Source organism: Arachis ipaensis, chromosome B3, assembly GCF_059453495.1.
Source record: "Arachis ipaensis isolate K30076 ecotype BB chromosome B3, ASM5945349v1, whole genome shotgun sequence".
Lineage (NCBI taxonomy): Eukaryota > Viridiplantae > Streptophyta > Magnoliopsida > Fabales > Fabaceae > Arachis > Arachis ipaensis.
In genome coordinates, this window is record NC_142438.1 from 118127461 (window position 1) to 118149216 (window position 21756).

The following is a 21756-nucleotide window of genomic DNA, read 5'->3' on the forward strand; positions in this document are numbered from 1 at the left end:
ATAAAAAGAATGTAGTGTAAGAGTAAACAAGCAATTGGACCGGGCTAAAATTGTTAGCCCAACTTGTGAAACCAGTAAATCATATATTGGGCTTAAAATACCCGGGTTCTCTTGGATAGTCCAGAGACACATTCCCCCTTCCCTCACTCTCTGTTGTCGTCTCACACCCACCATCTCCGATTCCACACTCACTGTTTCACCATCACAGTTCTCTCTTTCACTGTGTCTCATGGCGAGTCTAGCACGCTTCTCTAGAAGAGCCCTAAGGAGTGCTCACACAATAGCAAACCGCCACGTGGAATCGCCACAGCTGCTGCACACAGCTGAGCGCGCTTTTGCGACGCAAGCTCCCAATTCGATAACTGCATCGCCGGATCGGGTGAATTGGGACTACAGAGGGCAAAGGAAGATAATCCCGCTGGGTCAGTGGCTCCCGAAGGTCGCTGTCGATGCCTACGTGGCACCCAATGTCGTCCTCGCCGGACAAGTCACTGTCTGGGACGCTGCTTCCGTCTGGCCCGGCGCCGTCCTCCGCGGCGATCTCAACAAGATCACTGTTGGATTCTGTTCCAACATTCAGGAGCGCTGCGTCCTTCACGCTGCTTGGTCTTCTCCCACAGGTTAGGTTATTTTCCCCCTTTATATTTTTCTGTTAGGTTATTACCGTTACAATAGCTTGTAATTTTCGTTGAGTTTGTTTGCTTTCTGATGAAATATAACATCAAACAGCGGGAGTTTTGTTTTGGCGTTGCAAATTGTTCATTTATTTGAGCAGGTGGTTTCTTTCTGAGCAGGTAGCCACATGCTAGTTTCTAGGGGTTTAGATTCATAAAATTCATGCTTTGGAAATGTTTTATCCTATTAATTGGATTTTTCGCCTTTTTATTTTATTTTTTTAATGTTATGCCTATGTATATGTATATGAAAATTCTACAACAATCAAGATTGTGTATTTTAGCATGTTCGCCACAGTTTATGCCAAAATTGAAATCATAATTCACCTAATATAATGTCTTGCAGCTGAATTGCGTCCTAAGATTTTTATACATTGTTTTATTCGCATTATATCCTTATCCTTCATACTTGTCTGTGCTTCATATTTTTATATCGGATCTTGCGTGATGTAAGCCTTTAACTTGTAAATATGCTTGATGTTATGTCCTCTGCAACACTTGTAATGCCATATTGCAATGGTGAAAGATAAACTAGCTTAAATGAGTTCATTTGATAATCTGTTTTCAAATCTCTTAGTGTTGGCACATAATCATCATATATTATTAGCTAGCCTTTGATTTATTCTTTTTGTTTCACGATTTAATGGATTCTTAACTTCTAATAGTAAATTGATGAATGGTTCAGTTTTCTGGTCATTTTCAACCGTTTCCAATTGCTTTCTTCCCTTTCTCAACTATTGTGTCACTGTGTCATTTAACTCGAGAAGCTGGAGTACAATTGGATGGTTACCTGTGCCTCGATAGATATGAGCTTCTAGTATAAAGCCATTAATTTGCTTTTAGCAGGGACGGAAGCATGTAATAATTTTTGGCATCATCGAAATACTTTAATCCCTATATTTATGTTCTTTAATTGTTGAATTCTTTGCTGTTGGTGCTGTTTATGGTGGAAGTACAATTCAGTTTTTCTTAATTGTTTAGAGATTTACAAGTTCATTATGTTAATTCTGTTGCTTATACTTATAACTCTTAATACATCATAGATTTCCAAGCTCCTGCTTTCCTTTATTAAGAATCACCTTTGAAGGCTTGATAAAGAAATGTGGATAAGCCATATATATAAACCAAAAATTGTCGTTTCCTATCATATTTGGACTTTTCAGATAGAGAAATGTGGATAAGGGGGGTAATTAATCCAGTTACTTCACTTTTGAAGGCTCGATTCTTTTACAGTGTTGCATTAAATGAGTTGATACACTAATGTCTATGGAAGCTATGATAAAGAGAGTGAATTTGATGGGGGTAATCCAAGTAATGGTGGAGGGAGGCCAAGAAAAACTGTAGCATGGTTTGATATGACATCAGTGAATCATTTGATCCTTGTCTAATCATCCCCATCTGGTGGAATAAAACTTTGTTGTTGTTGTTGCTGCTGGTGGTGGTTATATATTTGTGTATGTATTGCTTATTTATTGCATATGCTTTCTTCTGTAAATTAGGCCTTCCAGCTGAGACTTCTATAGAGAGGTATGTGACGGTTGGGGCATACTCCCTGTTGAGGTCCTGCACTATTGAGCCAGAGTGCATCATTGGGCAGCGCTCCATCCTCATGGAAGGTTCACTAGTGGAAACACAGTCAATCCTTGAAGCTGGGTCAGTTCTTCCGCCAGGGAGGCGAATTCCATCAGGTGAACTTTGGGCAGGAAATCCTGCCAGGTTTGTTAGGTCTTTGACCCATGAAGAAATAGTAGAAATCCCCAAGCTCGCTATTGCGATAAACGATCTGAGCAGAGATCATTACTCAGAGTTCCTTCCCTATTCTACAGTATATTTGGAAGTTGAAAAGTTCAAGAAATCATTAGGTATTTCTGTTTGATATCCCAGGTTGCCATTCCTCAATGTTGATGTTAGCTGGAATTTTGCTTGTAAGGAAATAATAATGTGAACAGTGAGAGAAAACTTCTGTGTTTTTGTTGTATTCCTTGCTGCAAGTTACGAGAGTTAAGACATGATGTCCCATATAATTGACTCGAGTAATCTGTCAAGAGACGAGATGCATCTTGCGAGATATGGGCACTCTTTTTCTACTTCCCCATTTGATGGGGGTATGTCTCTTTTTGGTTGTTTGAAGCAAGTGTATTAAAAATGGACTTAATTTGATTAATAAGTTATATTAATTTGTACCAAAAGAAAACTGGATTCTGTGTTTTAAATTTGTATTACCTCGATGATCATTGGTAAATAATAGTTTTTTTTTTTTTCCAGTCATGGTTACATTTCATGTTTGATTTATATCCCATGATTTTAAAAGTAATAAATGGACCAGAGTAGACCCAATAGTTGTTTTTTTTTTCCAGTCATGGTTACATTTCATGTTTGATTTATATCCCATGATTTTAAAAGTAATAAATGGACCAGAGTAGACCCAATAGCATCAATCGTACTTGTATCTGATATGCTTTGCGTAGTTCTCCGGAGTCCGGAAATGTTTAGGTTGGGGCCTTTCGGTGTTTGTATCTTCTGAGACTGAATGGAAGAACGGTAATGCCATCAGCTTATGATTGTTTTGTTTGGCATTTCAATGCTGCGATTCAAGAAAGAGCGGAAGAATAGTTATGCGATTAGTTCGATTGGTATTTGACAGTTTGGCGATGCAATTTTTTTGAGGAACAGCAGCGTGAGCAAACCACTGCAGAGAAGAAGGATCCTCTATAACATTCTCCGGTTAGCATTGTTTTTCATTCAAATTAGTACCTCCTTAAGATTTAAACTTAGTTATCGTTAAGGGTTAAAATGAATCGAGTTGATTTGACGCAGTGAAGGATCTTACTAGTCTTCTTGATTTTGACTGCTCAGTTTTGCAGTATCAATGCTGCTGCCATGTTTGGCTTAACTTGCTGCTGATCAGTCCCATAGCCATAGGTAACTTTTGTTGGTGGTTTGGTATGGTCTCTCTTTTATGTTTCTAACATCATTGGGCCTCCTCTCCAGGTTCACCATTGAAGCACCAAGCACGTCAGCACAATCAATAGCAGAGAGAACGCCGGCAGCAACGTCAAAACGGCAGGCTGCACCATTTGTTGGTACTTGATACTTGACTTAGCGAAGCAGTAAAGCATGTGCATGGGACTCGATAGGGAACTTAATGAACTTATAGCGAATAACAATGCATGTTGCATCGTACTTGATAGGCACACAAGAATTCATCTTTTTTGTTAAAAAAATTGTTTATCAGACATAGTTTGGAGGGGAACAGATGAGTTAGGTCTATCCATTTGATGAATCATGCACTGATATAAAGCCAATTAAATTCACAATATAATTAAACACATAAGATTATAAAATACATTGAATAGGTGCTGTAAATTGTGGACCATGCGCAGCGTGGCAACCTCGTCGCTTTTAACCAAAAAAGAAAAAAAAAAATCATGCCAATGTTTTTCCTTGTGGGATAGACATCAACTTCTTTAAAGATTAAAGATACAATGATAACTCAAAAATTCATTCGAAGTTAATGAAAACAAGCAAAAGGGTGTGTGTCAGAGTCTTTATTCCCACTGAAAGGGGAATAGTTGAGGGGGATCACTCCCATGGGATCCATGAGAATCCATATTATACATTGAGGAACAATGTTCAGTCTCACTGTGGCCCATAACCGGGTCCACCGACTCCATGCTGCTGCTATCGTGGAGGCTGAGGCCTAAGGATTGTTGCATCAGGGAAGAGTGATGAGTATGATGAGTGTGAGGCTGCGGCACCAATTGGTTCAATCCATTCCCAGGATTGTGTGTTGTCTGTGGTGATGACAGAAGAGAGAGAGCACAGGAAGAGTCATGAACCGAGCTTGTTAGGGTGTTATCACAGAACATGTTCCTCAGGCACATGGAAGAAGCAGCACCAGCATGATGGTGGTGATGGTTATCAACTTGTAAGAATGCAAGTTGTTGCTTCCCTTCTTTGTTGTTATTGTAGGGTGTTGGTGAGGATCCAAGGAACAGGTCTTGTTTATCAACCATGTGCATCTGTTGCTGTTGCTGGCTGCTGTGGCTGTGGAGCCTGACATCTCCGCAGGATGTAACAAGTCCTGCACTCCACCCAGCATTCACCACGCCAGATGAGGGGAACACATGCGAACCTGAGAAGGGTAGCAACTGGCTGCCTGAACAAAAATTAATGACACAAAAGTACTAGTCAACTAAAATTTTCAAATAATAGGGATAGTATCACTCTTTGGGATTCATTACTTTATCATGATAGGATGAAGTGTAGCTCCTGCTTCAAATGGGAGCTCTGTCAGCTCACACTCCACCATACGATGATAATCCTAAGTCAATGCACTAGAAAAATGAAACATACATATATTTTTCATTTTCTAAAAAACAGTGACTTTATTTACTTTGTTGTTATCTTGCAGCCTGCAAGTCATGAACATTTATGTCCAAACAAAGCAAAGTAGATATCTGAGCAAAAGATAACTAATTCACAAATCATAGTCTCTCAAAATGTGAAAAGTCTATCTTGCCCTCTCAAAAAAGCAAGAACCTTTATTTTTATTTTAATTTTTACTAGTGTGTACTGACATGTTATTTTAGTGGCCACTAGATTGTGATATGAGAGAGGACATCAATGGACCAAATCAGGGATGTTGGCAGCGCACTGAGGTTAGCTAAGTGCATTGTGCAATTGTGTCAATTCCTTACTCTTTTTTAAGAGTTGTGTACCTGTTTGGGGGGGGGGGGGGGGGTGGGGGATCCTCAGAATGTGTCTGCCCCAAATCAAGACACATGTGGGTCCACTCAGATAATGCAAATGCAGCTAAGCTAAGCTAGAAACTGTAACTTGGGAAGAAGCTAAGCTAACCTTGGAAACTGGACAAAAAACTACCACCTCTTGTGATTGGTTCTGGTTGTGGCTTTCTCCTCCTTCGGTTGTGTCCATCTAAGCGTTTTCTGCAGCTTCTCTTTCCTTCATCAAACTCCTCCAGTGAATGAAACCTTTCAGGAAGGAAAAAAGGACAAGTCAATTTGAATTACTTCAGGAACTTTAGCACATGTCTTGTGTCAATAACTCAATAATGGCATGGAATATTGCAGCAAGTAAAAATCAAATGCACATGAAGCTAACAAGTAAAAAATGGAAGTAAAAAACCAACCGGAAATAATACAAGCAATGTGCACTGTACAGAGCTTATTAACAGAACAATGTACAGGCAAGTCATTTTCTCAGATTCCATTAAAGGTTTTGTAACTTTGTATAGTGTACCACTGATAGATATATATATATATATATATATATATATATATATAACTTCAGTTTGTTTCCCCCATTTGCAGAATCTACTGGTAACTGGTAAGAGGGCTTGCGAATGTTACATTGTAACTAAGCAGGAGATCATGCTGATTAATGTGCTAAAATTAAGATGCTAAGAGCGGCAGAAAGCAAAACAAAGTAACTGGCTCGCGTATTTGTGAAGCCAACATGAAAAATTAGATACGGAAGAAGCACCTGAGATTAGAATTTTGTAGTCAAATAAACAACTTAAAAAAAAAAGAACTAATTAAGAGAACAACAAATATAAGGCATAGGCAAACAAACAATAAACAAATAAATTTCATAGCAGTATAGCATAAGAGGTACCTGCTACACTGTTGGCAGAACCTTTGTTTGTGGCCAGCAATTGTGACCTGAGGAGTCTTGGAATGGAGTTCACAGACCTTATGGCGCCTGTGATAGTCTCTGCAAGTGCTGAGATCTGAATTGCACCCATCAACGAGGCATGACACTGTCTGTGTCCCATTGTTAATGGCTCTAGCTCTCTTTGATGACCCTGAGGAAGGTGATTGCATTACCATTTTGGAGTTGGACACCCCAACACCAACACCAACACCAACACCAGCAGCAACAGCATCTTTGTTGGACTTATTTGAATTAGTCACCAACACTGGTTCGGTTGCAGAATTCCCAACCTGGCCAAGTTTCAAGTCAACAGAGAATTCCCCTCCTTTTGTTCTGTAAACACCAAATCTGGTTGAGCCATCCACTGTTTCTATGTTTGGTAAGGTTGCCTCATCCACTTCTGTCAAATCCCAAGACGGTGGTGCTTTCAAATTCCAATCCATAACTAAATGAATGCTTCCACTTCCTCTATTGTTTGCTTCACTCTTCTCTGCTCTCAAATTGCATGGAAAAAAGAGAAGAGAGTTAACCAAAGTAAAATGAAAGGACTTCAAGAAATTGTGTGTCTTCATTTGGTTTCAGGGCAAATATATGAAAAATTCCAATTCGACAAATATATCACAGTAATATAACCGATAGAAGAGGAAACAGCCAATTAGCCATAGGCACTTCACTTATTAAACAAACACATTATTGGACCAATCTTTGTCTGTATTTGAGTAGAGAAAATTATTAAAAAGTAGGGAAGAAACATGCATCAGGGGAATAAATATCACAAGCAGATTAAACACCTAGTGGCCATGTTGTACAAGTTCCAAGGAAACTGGAAGTTACAAGTTACAATTTAGAAAAGATTACAACAGCATACATACATATAAAATAGTAAATAGTATAGTATCCTAATGAAGCAACTCAATGCCGAGAAATTCAAAATAAAAAAGTAAGTGGTAATTGGAAGAAGGAAGAGAATACTTTGCAGCAAGCAGCTAGAATGTTGCTTTCTACTTCTTCCCTTCACCAAGACCACTGCCAGCCATAGATTAGATTCCAGGAATACTCAATGGAGTAAGTGAGTGACTGAGTGAGTGAGTGGATAGTGAAATTAATGAACTAGATTTTTTTATTAAAAAAATTGAAACTTTCTTCATTTTAAGGAAGAAGTGAATGAATAAAATAATATAAAAGAGACAGAAGGAGAAAGGATTTAATGATGTGTTAAGAAGGAATCCCCACAGACCTACCTTGTTAGCCACTTAAGAAGATGAAGTTGCGGATTTATGCAGACAGGAATTCGGATAATGTATTGAAAGTTGAAGTAGAAACTCACAGAGAGAGAGAGAGAGAGAGAGAGAACACAATGGAAACTCAAAAAGGTGGGTGTGGGATGGGATGATATGCCGTGTTTAAGTGAGTTGAACACAATATTTTAATTAATATAAATTTATTTTGTTATATACATATTATATATTGTTTTTCCAAAAATAGGGGTTCTTGCGGGAATGCATTGCTTGAGAAAGGAAATAAAGATGATATATAATAAGGACAGGCTGTTGGTTGCTTTCAACTTTTACGAGTCAGGAAAAAGAAGTACAAAGAATGGATGCTCAAGACAAGGCATGTGGCATTGTGTTTCACATTTCATGGCATGCCTTTCCCCCTTCGGTTTTCCTTCTATCTTTCTTTCCCTTTCGTTTTTTTTTTTTTTTCGTGGCATTCAATTTCGAACTTGCAAGTGTAAAGTGTTGCCCACACCCTCTTGGACCCAGTCTTGGGGAACAATCCAAAATAATTCATTACCACTTCAAATCACATCAAATTTGAACACAATAACTCAAGGTCCTAGGCTCCTACCATAGTTCAAGGTAAAAATAAATAAATAAACTACTCTACTTATTATTTGAGTTTTTCTAATAAGTTTCTTTCTTAAACAAAATGTTTTTTATTTTTCCAATAATTTTAACAGTGTAAGATTTATATTTTTGTCTGTTTGTGCTTTTTAGTATGTTTGTATAGTTTGGTTTAGTAAGACTATAATCAAAGTAATAAATTGTATCTTTTAAAAGAATAAATAATTTTAAGATTTTGTTAACTTGTATCTTAGAAATATAGATTAAATATATCATAAAAAAATATTTTATAAAGTTATTGTAAAAATTAATTTTTTTTTTTATGTTTTCGACACACTGAATACATTAAAAATATTTAAAAAAAAATTATTATTATTTTTTAAAAATATATCCTTAAAATACAAGTAAATTAAATTCATAATTTTAACATTAAAAATTTATCCGAAGAAAGTCAGAGTAGAAAAGTCTTTGATGACGGTGATATTATCTCCTCCCCATGTTACTGTTCGGGAATGGTGTTGTTCTACTTCTCAGAAGTTGTCACCTATGGCCTATATATGGGTCTTTAATTAGTAAGGCATTGGATACATACTAGTTATAGTAAAAGCAGGAAGGGTTTAATTTAAGCCTTAGCTTAGGGTAATGTGAATACTTTATAGTAATTTGTTGAGAGAAGGCTAATGATAATGATGAGTGCATGTTGGTGGGCCTGAGAGTAGATGGCCACTATTAATTTAGAGGGCTCCAGGCTTAGGTGCCCTTGCTGATTTAAGCCACAGCAACCCATGACTCACCGTGACACCTTCCCATGCCCACCACACCCTCCATCCCCTCCCCCTCTCTTATCTACACGTGACCATTCTTTTTTTTTTACAGATTTATGATGCCACATAGTACACCATCACTTTTAATTATTAATTAACATAATAAGTTGCCCTACCATTATGTTTTTAATCCTTTTTAACCAAACTTGCACATCCATCTATCGCATGTCAGTCGTTAATTATGATGATGTCACGAGGGTTCTTAGAGTACGAACGCAATAATCAAATCCTCACACTCTAATTTAACTAGTAAAACATTACAAGCTAAGGGACGGTAGTTTTTTAAGAGAAATGTTGGTTACGTTTGACATTATATATAAATATTCTAATCCACATATGCCACATATCATTAAAATAATAAGTGGTAAATATTTATGTTGATTCCATAGGTTGGTTGGCCTGTAAAGTGAGTGTGTATGAATGACAATAATGAGCATTTTCAGTCCTGCTGCATATATATTCAATACTTTAATTATTCAGCTATGACAATCCTAGATATTTTATTGGGAACAAAATGTCAAAATCTCATGTTTGACCGCCATATCTTTCAGTTGTCAAAAAATATTATATATAATAAAGAATAAACTATCATATTCATAAATTTATCTATAGATAAACAAAATTAGTTTTGTATACGTAAAAAATTGTATAAATTGTAATTTGTATAAAAAAATTCAAAATACTAGCAAACTTATTCATAAATACAATTAACGCCAGGATATAATAATAATAGAATAAATATAAGGAGTCAATGGCTTAAGCGTATAATGTATATAATGGAGGTTTAGAAAGTATTAGAGATATGATTATTAGTGTTACATTGTCCTGTCAGGTTACGCTTTTGAAATGAGTAATTTCATGATATGGTATTAGAGTTCTAGATTTGAAAGGTCAAGAGTTCGATCTTTGGTGAATCCTAAAATCAGTTTAAGCTTATGGTTATTCTGGATAGTATGAATAGTATGAGTGATATGTTCATTTTATTCATGGACCAAAAATTTAACTCATTATACACATTGTACGCTTAGTCCATTGGCTCTTTAGTAGTACTCAACAATAATATGGGAGGTAGGAGATAGAAAGGAATAATGAATTAAAGTGTATGTGGGTAGGAGAGTTTTGTGTTATGGGAGGGAGGCAATTAATACCGATTAAGTTTGCATGGGGCCTTGCGATGTCATACATGTGTAGAATTGGTTAGCATCGTTTTAATTTGCATATAATTGGTATTACATTAGATTTGCACCACACTTATTCACGGTTCAGAGAAAATCTGATTTTGGTGGTTGTATTTAATGCCCTATTCACTTGCGACAAGATGATCAGTCTCAACCGATAATTCAACTCTGAACAAATAGTATAATGAAGTTGAATGTGTTGCTAGCTAGGAAACTGCAAGAATAATTCACAACTGATTGTAAATGTGGACGGTGTTAATATGCACGTAACGACGCTATCTCTTCATTCAAATAATTGCTTATCTGGCATAATATACGTTTCCAAACAAATCAATGTTAGAAAGCTAGTTATAAAAGCTACCTTAAATAAAATGAAGAATTGTTATGCCAATTCCTAAATTTGTAAGCCAAAGTTATCTTAAATAGCTTAAACCCTAAACTCTGTCAAAGTTAGGCTTGGGCAACTTAAAACATATTCACAAAGATGTTTAATTAATATAAAAAAACGATGAATTCTATGGTATTTATTATTTAATGTCTAAATTTTGTTTAATTTATTTTTATATTTTTAAATTAAATATATTAATTTTTTATTTTTTTAAATAAGTTAGATACTATGCCAAAGAGTTATAATTCAAATGGCATAATTTATTCATATTTACCTAGAAATTACGAGTTTTAGTCTCACTCATAACTTAAAAAAAAAAAAAGAAAGGTTAGATATTATCTTTAAGCACCATAACAATTACCTTTTAAATGAAGTTGGGTGAAAATAAAAATAAAAAATAATCTTTTAAAAGAGCATGTATTGCACGTAATATTTTAATTTTTTTTTATTTTTCCATTATAGAAATATATTTTTTTCTTTTTATTGAAAAATATTTTTCACTTTGGCTTATAGAGATCTAGCCATTTGAAGGGGGGATAGAGGATGGAGGGGAGGGGGGAATCTAATTAGCTGGATCATAGAGTTAAGAAAAGTCTAAAAATAGTCTGGATGACCCGAAAGAATTATATGTCTATACTCTATACTGATTATTTGAGGCTCTCTTGATCACCATTTCTATCTCAATAATCCATACAGTTTAAGAAATAAATTAATATAATACATAAAATAAATGAAAAAAAATATTGATATCTCTTGAAATTAAATGAAATTATAAAAATATTATTTTCTTAACTTTTATAATAGTCACACCAATTTCTTCGTTAAGTTTGTGCAGGCATGATTAAAAAGAAATAAATAAATAAATAATGACATAATCTCTAAAAGTATAATTTATCCTAAAATATGACGCAAATAAAACGATTAGGTCCGAAGCGTGATAGCTACGGAGGTGGAGAGCGATTGAGGGGAAAGATTAGAAAGTGATGAGATTTTTTTTTTTTTAACTCTCAATTTTAAGTATCACAACACACATCTACGCACCCGCACTTTAAGATTTTATCAAATCTCATCCGAATCTCAGCTGAGGTTCAAACTTGGTGTAGTTTGATTAAGAAGCAATATGATTATCACTTGGTCTAGGCTTCCGCTGCTGAAGAGGGGGTTGGATGCATGTAGCCATGTAGGTAGTTTTATGGTATTATCTTATGAAGCCCGTATTACTTGGACTCTCTCTCTCTCCAATTCAAAAGTTTAAACTTTGGGTTAATGCTTAAAATAGGGACTGAAAGAAAAATTACAAATAAATCAAATAGATTCTTAAAAGATCAATTAACTTATGTATGCTTTTTTATAGACTATTTTAATTTAAATATTGTTTATCTTTTGAACTCGATGGAATTTCATATTTTAAAGAATAATAAAATAAAATACTATAATAATCTGTAAATAAAATTTTTAGAAACGTCGGTTCCCAAATTTAAGAGTATTTAAAATTTCAGATTATCCGATCCAAAACAAATATAAATTACATGAAAGATTACTGCATTGTATTGTATCTAAATTTCCAGCAGGCATATAAATTTGGGGAAAAAACACATAGTTAGACCAAACCATTTTTAATATTTTATGAATGTTCTAAAACAAAAATTGATACATCAAAGTCCTATGCACATATTTAATTTGAATTGATCTAATTTAAATTAGTCTAATTTAAATTAATTTTTTAGTAATAAATTAAAATGATCTAATTTGATTTACATGGAATATATATAGTGAATACTAATAAATCGAATTGACCTAATTTAATTTATTATTGAACAGTCTATATAGTAAATCGAATCAGTTTAATTCGATTTAATACTGGTACAGATTATTAATATTTATTATTTTTAAATTAACTGTTATTAACTTTAGAACATAAACGTTAATAAAAAAATATCTTTTATTTGGATTCAAATAAAATATCAAAAAAATTAAAACAAATAAGAATAAATATCCAATTTTTGTGTTTTTTAGTTCAAATTCTAGAAAATCTATATTTTTATAAATTTATGAATTTAAAATGGAACAATAAATGATTTCTAAAAATTTTTTAAAAATCATTATTTGAATCATTAGCATGTAAAAAATTATTACCGGAATTTTTGATGTTGAAAAAATTAATATAAAGTATAGCCCTCCAAAATGACATAGGACTTAAAACTTGAATTTTTTTCAAAGTAAAAAATAACAGATAATTATACATTATAAAATGACTAAATATTATATTTATATAATATATAATTTGAGAAATAATATATTTAAAGTTTTAATTATTGAAATATATTATTTCTCAAATAAATATAATTGGTTATTTTAATATATTTCAATAATTAAAATTGTAAAAGGGGATGAGATGAAGATACAATTAATGAGTTATTGGCGTTCAAATCCAAATCGATTTAAATTAAATTGTTCATCTAATATAATTTAATTTAAAATTAATTAGAATCACACTAATTTAAATTTGATTGGATTATATTTTTAACAAACTCCATAGATTGAAATCCAATCTAATCTAAATAACATAATGTGATATAATATTATTTTTTAGTATTGTATTTAATATTTATTTATAATATATTTAATTTATTTTTAATAAATATTTTATAAATTAAAATTATTTATTTATTTTAATTAATTTATAATTTTATTTTTATTATTATATTATTGTTAATTATTTAAAATTTAATGTTAAAATTGATTATGTATATTTAATTTTTTTATTTATAAAATTATAAATCTAATTCAATCTAAACTGTTTAAAATTAGATCAAATTATCTAAAAAAAATTATTCAATTCAAATTGTACTACAAACACTCATAAATATATTATTTATCGAAAATATTTAATAATAAAAAATTAATTAAAAATAATTAAAATTTATTTTATTTAATATTTATTAATTATTTTTAGAATTAATAAATATTAAATAAAACAAATTTATATTTTTTTATTTTTTAGTATTACCCAATATAAAAGAGGTGAGTTGATGGTAATGGACAAATGGTTGGATGGTGAGAGTTGCTACAAGGAAGAGTATTATTATTATTTAAAAAAATGAAATAATAAAGGCGTAAATAAATAAAAGTAGAGAGGAATAGGGCGAAAGAGAGACAGTGCCTTTAAAACCCTGCAACCACCAAAAAGTCAGTGTGGCAGCTATGCCTGTCATTGCCATTGCCATTGCCATTGCCAGTAGGGACCAAGCTCGTAAGTATTTGTCAGTCTCTCTCTCTCTCTGCACTGTGCATCTCAATTATTTGCCATGTATATCCCCCCTTAACCGCAATGGACAAAATCCCCTCATCTTATGTGGTTTTTGTACAATCCCGAATCATATTGGTACCTGGTCTCCATGATAATAATTCATCACACAACGCAAAACAAACAATCTTCTTATATGTACACTTCTGTATATATCCTTGTTTGTGTATTTCTTTTAGTATTTAAATTAAATGATAGAAAAGAGAAAATGTAAAATATTCATTTATTATTATCGAAAAAATATATTTGAAGTACAACAAAAAAATTATGCACGGTATTGTTTCTCAAATTTAAATAGTATATGCGAAATTATGAATTCAAATTATGTTATCATTATGCATTTTTTTTTCTTTTTTTTTTCTAATAAAATCTTATTAGCACTGTCGCGTACTTGAAATGAGTTTCGTGTTGTTAACTGAGACCTATAGAACAATCCCTTAAAAAAATATTCACTATTATCCATATATTTTTTACATTAGACGCCTTATTTGTTTTTAATTTTTTACCGTATTTTTTAAGTTTTCGAATTTAGAGATGACAATAAGTAGAGTATGAAATGTATGATAAATTTGGACTCTACTCTAATCCTATCCGTAGGTTAAAAATCTTTTTTAAACTCAGCCCTATTCTATTCGCTGGTTGAGAATCTCTCAATCGACTCTAATCCTATCTGTATCTCTATCATTCTCAAACCTATTCTACCCACACAAAAAAAAATCAATTTTTTTAAACAAATATAAAGTTCAATCATTCTATATTTCATACATATTAATAAAATAAAAAATAAAAAATTAAATTAAAATTAAAATTAAAAATAATAAAATCTTAAAAAAATTTAACATAAAATTACAATAGCATAATCATCAAGTTCTTAATAAAACTAAAATAACACAAGTAAAAATAAATATCTTATCACTCTTCTTCTAACTCTAAATTCTTACAATATTACTCTTTAAATAACAAATGTACTAAATTAGTAATTTAAATTATTAACTTTAGTGGTTATTCTAAAGTTTTATAAGAAGGAAGTTAGATTTAATTCACACTTCCTTTACTACACATATAATTTTTAAATATATATTATATAATATATTAAGCGTGTAGATAGGATAAAATATGGTATATCCTGAATCTGTATCTGATTCTAGTCGCAAGCAAACTCGCACTGTAATCTATTCTATTCGCATTGAGTCAGATAGGCAATCCTATCCGATCGGATTGGATTGGGTTAGATATTCGTAAGTAGAGTATATGTTGTCAATCATATTTAAACTTTTGATACTTATTTAAATAGATTAATAAGTTAATTACTACACTAATCCAATTTGATTTTAGTGACTATATTCAGATAAGTTGATTTTGTCTGGACCTTCAAATTTTCAAACAATAATACCTTATATGCTAGTGGGTTTCATAGCTCCATCTAGACCAAAATTTTTGTTTGGCCCAAACTTCTTAGTAAAATCTAAGCATAAATGTATAACATTTGTATAGGCTTGTATAATTTAATTTTAGTATATATTTATTAATCAACTTAGGTTGATTGTTCGTCCTTTAAATTAGTGGTAAGAGTTCAAATTTTATATTATGCTATAATAACTCATTCATTAATGATAAATTTTTAAATAAAATTTTGATTCACAAAATCTATCGAGTTAGATAATACTATGAGAATAAAAAATATTATTTTAATTAATTTCTTTTATTTCCAATGCTCTTGATGTAAGCACTTTGGGACCTGTTTTTTCTATTATACTAATTCAATAATTCATACCAAGTAATTAAAATCTTAGTAAGTTGATTCAATAGCAAGATTATAAAAAAAAATGAGGGGAAATTATTTTGAAGGTAGCCTTTTATTTTAGGATTTAGTTAACATGTATTTTTTTAAGATATATGTTAAAGTTATTAATTAAATTTTTTTTTTTATAACAAAATCGTAAAATTTAGGTTTTGATATAAATATTATGCATCTATTAAAATAAAATATTTAAAGTTTTCTATTAGTAATAATCTTAACTGTTAGCTAAATTCTTTATTTTATTGGCCCCATTCATTTTCCACAATGCATTAAATTAAAGTAATCATCTTACTTATTAATGATCAATGATTAGAAAATTTGAATATACGACATGCCTAAATTTTGAAAGTATGGTGTATTTAATTAGTGAGGCTGGTCTTACCTTGCAGTGAGGCACTTGAGATTCCAGGAAATCAAAACAGGGAATAAATTTCTAAATAAGAAAAAAAGTATTCAAAATATTTGAATACATAAATGTACTTAATTTCTTTTAATCTTTCCACTTGTTGAAAACAGAGGAAAAATGACAAGGAAGATATTCTAAGAAGATACCAGTACTACATTATAATTGTTGTTGAAATTGAATCATAATGGTTTTCAAAGCAGCGGCAAATGACCCCACATACCAGAAAAAAAGCAAATGCAAATTTATTGAATGATAGCTTATGCGCCAGATGAGGGGAAGAGAAGTACAAATTGTTTTAACCATAACACTTAAAATAAAGAAGCCACAGATACCGTTGGATTTCATGACATGGTGATGTAAGAGTGGACCATGGTAGGAGCCCCCAACAAGAAGGTATATTCGCATGGATTAATACAAACACAGGTAAGTCCCTCTTAACTTGTTCTATCGTGTTGCCTTGTTGTTTTCAGTGATTATATTATTATTATTTTGTCTACCACCACTCCCACTGCCTTGCCCCAACATAAATCAACATCCCTAGTTCCTATAATTACATTTCAAATCGGCTTCCACTATGTATCGCAATTCGCATCTCTATATATATACGCCAAAATGTTTGCTACTTGCTATGCTTAAATTTAATTAATTAATGATCCTTTATTAGCTTTGGCAGGACCAAAATCGATATTGCTGTTTGCTCGTGAGGATGAAAGAAAGGACAAGGCATGTTTATCCATCTTTTCTATGTTTCCTAGGCAAATTACCTTCAGCCGATAATTTTGTCCCGGAAATTCAACAAACCATTGGAATATTGCGAAATAAGAGAGACTACACTAGCTCTACTACACCTACTATTCACCGTTGCCAAACAGAAGAAATTTCAAATTATCCATTTTTCTAAACAAACTAGTAGTAATAAGGTGATTTCTAGTCAACCCTTTTATAAATAGAGTTAAAATTTAGGATAATTCACACTAATAAATTAAATAAAATTTAAAATTACGTAAATGTTCTAAATCAATTTTCATTACCCATCCTAAAACATCTTTATATGAATCGAATTAATTGGATTCGATTTAGTTATATTAGTAGTAAATCAATTAGATTTGATTTACTATTTATACAACTAATTGACATATAAAAATCAATAAGCAAACATTCTTCTCATTTGAATTCAAATAAAATATAAAAAAAATCAAAACAAATAAGAATAGAAATCCAACTTTTATGTTTTAGTTTAAATTCCAAAAATTTATCTTTTTATAAACTTGTGAATTTAAAATGGAACAATAAACAATTTCTAAAAATTTATTAAAAATCATTCATTGATTCATTAGCATCTAAAAAATTATTACCGAAATTTTTGATGTTGAAAAAATTAATATAAAGTATAGTCATCTAAGGTGGCATAGAAATTAAAATTTGAATTTTTCTAAAATCAGAAATAACGTATAGTTATACAATATAAAATGACTAACTATATTTATATAATATGTAATTTTAGAAATAATTAAAATACTATATCAATTAAATTATCATTTAATTTGTGAAATTAAGTATCATTTAATTATCAAAGCATAACGTCATCATCAAAGCATAAATTTGTACCTAATTTCACAAATTAAATGATAATTTATTTAATATAGTATTTTAATTATTTTTTAAATTATATATTGTATAAATATAGTTGGTCATTTTATATTGTATAATTATCCGTTACTTCTGACCTTGGAAAATTTTAAGTTTTAACTCCTATACCATCTTAGAAAGCTATATTTTATATTAATTTTTCAACATCAAAAGCCTCGGTAATAATTTTTTTAGATACTAATTATAACACCCTCACTATCAGAATGTCACGCTTCCGGTTGTGCCACTCTGATAGCAGGAGGTATTACGACGACTTCATGTACTTAATAATAAAATATGAGCTTTTGACTCGAAACCATGTCACTATTTTATTTGAAAAACTAAAAAAATATTTTTACAATAAAATAAACAAGCATGTACATAAATAAAACTTCTTACTCAGATAACTTATATATATTAGATACATACAAATCATACAACTCTTATCCCTCTTACAAAAATTATAATATTAATGGCGAGGGAAAAATAATAATAACTAAACTAATACATCCATATCGCATAAGTTAAACTAAAAAAAACTCTTCATAAGCGTCTTCGTCCGTTTTCTGAAAAAAAAGTTTGTAGAGGAGTAAGAACATCGTTCTCGAAAGGATTCTCAGTAGAGAATTTTTAAGAATTGTCGTAAGAAGATATTGTAATTAAAACTATTTTCAAAACATAGTTTTAATCAAATCTAAAATTCGTATTTCTCTTACAAAAATTTCATGTGAAATAATATTTTAATCAAAACTTATCTCTAATCCAGTCAATCATGGCCTCCGGCCCAAACATAACTAAATCTTGGCCTTTGGCCCAAATCAAAATAATTTACCATCAAAACTCAATCTCAACATAATCAATCACAAACACAATCAAATTCAAGGAAAACAATATACAGAACAGTTACCGGTTAAACAGAATTCATCAAACAAGCAAACTAAAACACTTAAGCACACCCAAACAAAGCACACAAATACAACATGATGCATGTCTATCCCTAATGCAGGTAATGAGCTCATTTATCGGTTTCGACCCGCACCCAACGCAATCCGACTCACAAGTCAGATAAGGCATTCCAGCGGCATAACCTCTGAAGGTCCCAAACCTTTGCAGGCGCTGATTCTCCAGCTGAAGTATGCTGAACATGACCTCTGCAAGTACTTGCAAGCGCTGATTATCTAGCTGAAGCATGTGCCCCTTTCTCCTGGAAGCCATTCCATATACACCGGCATCTCCGCACAATCATTCACACATAAAGCCCTTGGCTTAACATTTTCACATAAGCACCTTAACCACTTACTTTTCGTCACCCTCTCGTGACCTTTTAATCATTTTATAAATCACACGTGTCGTGTTCTCCTTTCCCTTTCTTTCTTCTTCTTAATAAACCGAACTCAAATAATTTTTATTTAAAACCAACACCAACTTCAAGTCTTGAGACTTAGGAAAGACGACAATCAAACTCGTTCTTTAAAATTAATAAACTCCTTGAATCATAATTCCTTAAAATGTAGTTCTTTAATCAAATTCAAAACATAAAGTCTTCTTTAATGAGTAAAAATTCAATATACATAATCTTTTCTTAACAAATCACATTCAAAACATAAAGTTTTTCCTTAATAAATCAAACCCAAACATAAATCTTTTCTTAATAAATCAAAAACCAAACAATACAATTTCTCAAGTCCAACCTTTTTCTAAATAAACAAAGTCTTAAGTTTCATAATAAAATTTCAACAACATCTCCCCTAAAACTTGGACTTTGCCACCCTTTTCGAGTCCCAACCGAACCATTCTCAATCCCTTTTCAACCATTTCCAATAACTCAGACTAGTTCCAATATCAGAAATTATTTTCGATAAATCAATAAAACTCATTCCCAATATCTCAGATCGTTTCAAATACAGATTCATTCTCAATATCAAATTAACCTCAAACCAAGAAAATCATTTTACATAGTATTTAATCAAATCAACTTTCCAACTTAATAATCAGAAACAGTCAAAATTCAATCATCATCATAATAACCTTAAATCAAGTACAAAAGTCAACTAAACATTTCCAATCAATCAATAAACCATTCAAACTAGCATTTATATTCATTCCAGGCAACTCAATTCAATTCATAAAACTTGCAAAATCATAAAAATATATTTTCACTACTAATATCGACTTAAAACAATTCTTAGTAGTGAATTAAGTTTAGGAAATCGTCCCTACCTCGTTCGCGACTTAACTACGTGACAAATTCTGTTTCCTCTCAGCCTATACCCTCAGCAGTCACAACCACAGCCTATTCCACCCTTGCAGTAACGGCGGCACCCCAAACGCGACATGCAACAACCAAGAATCAATCCTACATTACCAAAACTTCAGAATTTTTACCAAAAATATAACATAACGCATATACACTAGCTGTGAGGGTTTTGAAATAAAAAGGCTTACTGTAACAAAGGGAAAACATAGAAACATAGCGGCAGTGGATCTCGGCAGCAGCAGCAGCGTTTCCCGGCAACAGAGGCGCGGTGGCGCAGCTGGTTCCCCCTCCGGCAGCAGGTGTAACGGAATCAGCTTCTTCTCCCCCTTCGAAGCCCCCCAACGGCGATGCGATGGATCTGACAGTGACGGGATTCTTGGCGGCGGCAGGAGATTCTGATGGCGACGGCGTCTGGTTCACGAACGACAGCGACGACGGAGCACGAACGGTGACGGCGACGGCTTCTTCCTCCCGCTCGCGCCCTTCCTCTCCGCCTCAAACTCGATGATGGCGACGCGCGGAAGACAGCTCCCTCTCTCGCACGGTTTGTTCAACGGCGTCCCCTTCTCTCCTCTTCGTCAGTGGAAGCGGTGGCAGCTTCGCAGCCCATAGCAGCGTCAATGGTGGTGGTGAGACCCACGGCGCTGGCACTATCTTTCTCTGCTTCTCTCTTCTCCTACAGCTCTGATTCTCCCTCTCTGTGCCATTTATCTCTTTCTCCCTTTTCTTCTGCTATGTGTGAGTGTGTGGTGTTGATAAAAATTATATTGGGTATTAGGGGTTATATCACAATAGATAAGGATTATTCAGTAAAGGTATACCCAAGACACAGTGGAAACATAAAAGATAGATAAGGATTTTTCTACTAGACCTTTAAGATACCTGTTCTTAGCAATCTAGGTCACCAGAAAGAATTTTCTACTAGACCTTCAAAGAACTTGTCCTTGACAACCTAGATCAGAGGGTTGAAAATTGAATCACTCAATTTTCTCCATGCAACAAGCAAAGCAAATCACTCACCTCACTTAATCACACTAAAAAAAACGTGCATAAAGCACTAAAGAAATTTTATTCATAAAAAATTATGTAAATTGTCTCACCAAAGGTGTTTAAATAGGCACCTAACAAACTAACTAAAAGATAAGATAAGATAACTTAATTTAAGTCTCTTAAAGATAAGATAACTAATTTAAATCAGATTTGATCTTATTGGATTAGATCAAATTTGATTTAAATTTTAAAATCCTAAAGATATGATAACTAATTTAAATCAAATTTGATCTTATTAGATTAGATCGGATTTGATTTAAATTTAAAATCCCTAAAAATACTACTAAGCAAATCAAAAGTAAATAAAATCTTCTAACAAACTCTAACAGCAAAACGAATTAAAAATAAGTGACTGAAATTCAAAAATTAATAAAAATTATGTCTCCCATTGAATTTGAAAAGCTTTATTGGACTTCTTGTTGTCTTGCCTTAGCCCAATGAGCCTTATGAATTGTTGCACTTTCAGCACCACTGTTTTTGAGACGGACTCTTGGTTTTCTTGATGTCCAAGACTGGCATGACACAATTCTTCTAGAATTCAGATCCTTGAATATGACAAAATTATCATTCCATCCCTTAGCTCTAAGATGACGGAAATGCCCTCCTGACCACGTAATAGGTGTTGTGTGTGTTTGTGTGTCGTGTGTGTGCTTGGGGAGGGTGAGAGAGGTGAGGCGGTTAGGTTAGGGTTAGATTTAGGACAAAATTAGGATTTTGTG

General features: G+C 32.4%; 2 protein-coding genes across 5 annotated transcripts; one reads left to right on the plus strand and one right to left on the minus strand.

The window, feature by feature from the left end:
- Window positions 1–116: 116 nt before the first annotated feature.
- On the plus strand, window positions 117–2868 carry LOC107630826 (gamma carbonic anhydrase-like 2, mitochondrial). Its single transcript, XM_016334077.3, has 2 exons — window positions 117–620; window positions 2174–2868. Exons 1-2 carry the CDS (start codon window positions 230–232, stop codon window positions 2548–2550), a joined length of 768 nt encoding a protein of 255 aa, XP_016189563.1. The 5' UTR covers window positions 117–229; the 3' UTR covers window positions 2551–2868.
- Window positions 2869–4111: 1243 nt separating this feature from the next.
- On the minus strand, window positions 4112–7744 carry LOC107630827 (squamosa promoter-binding-like protein 13A). Of its 4 annotated transcripts, XM_016334080.3 has the most exons (5): window positions 7592–7744; window positions 7323–7376; window positions 6312–6840; window positions 5535–5668; window positions 4112–4833 (listed from the first exon to the last, which is right to left on the minus strand). In XM_016334080.3, exons 3-5 carry the CDS (start codon window positions 6791–6793, stop codon window positions 4223–4225), a joined length of 1227 nt encoding a protein of 408 aa, XP_016189566.1. In that variant the 5' UTR covers window positions 6794–6840; window positions 7323–7376; window positions 7592–7744; the 3' UTR covers window positions 4112–4222. The 4 variants fall into 4 exon arrangements, with proteins under 4 accessions (XP_016189566.1, XP_016189564.1, XP_016189565.1 ...); XM_016334078.3 differs by lacking the exon at window positions 7323–7376; XM_016334079.3 differs by having other exon boundaries at window positions 7323–7744.
- Between the last annotated feature and the right edge of the window lie 14012 nt (window positions 7745–21756).

Excerpts from the sequence above, each read along its gene's own strand:
- LOC107630826 (XM_016334077.3), top strand. The coding sequence starts at position 230 with ATGGCGAGTCTAGCACGCTTCTCTAGAAGAGCCCTAAGGAGTGCTCAC. Across the intron at positions 621-2,173 it reads TGCTTGGTCTTCTCCCACAG|GCCTTCCAGCTGAGACTTCT; the intron begins GTTAGGTTATTT and ends TCTGTAAATTAG.
- LOC107630827 (XM_088509232.1), bottom strand. The coding sequence starts at position 6,922 with ATGAAGACACACAATTTCTTGAAGTCCTTTCATTTTACTTTGGTTAAC. Across the intron at positions 5,669-6,311 it reads TTCTGCCAACAGTGTAGCAG|GTTTCATTCACTGGAGGAGT; the intron begins GTACCTCTTATG and ends CCTTCCTGAAAG. Across the intron at positions 4,834-5,534 it reads TTTTTTGTCCAGTTTCCAAG|GCAGCCAGTTGCTACCCTTC; the intron begins GTTAGCTTAGCT and ends ATTTTTGTTCAG.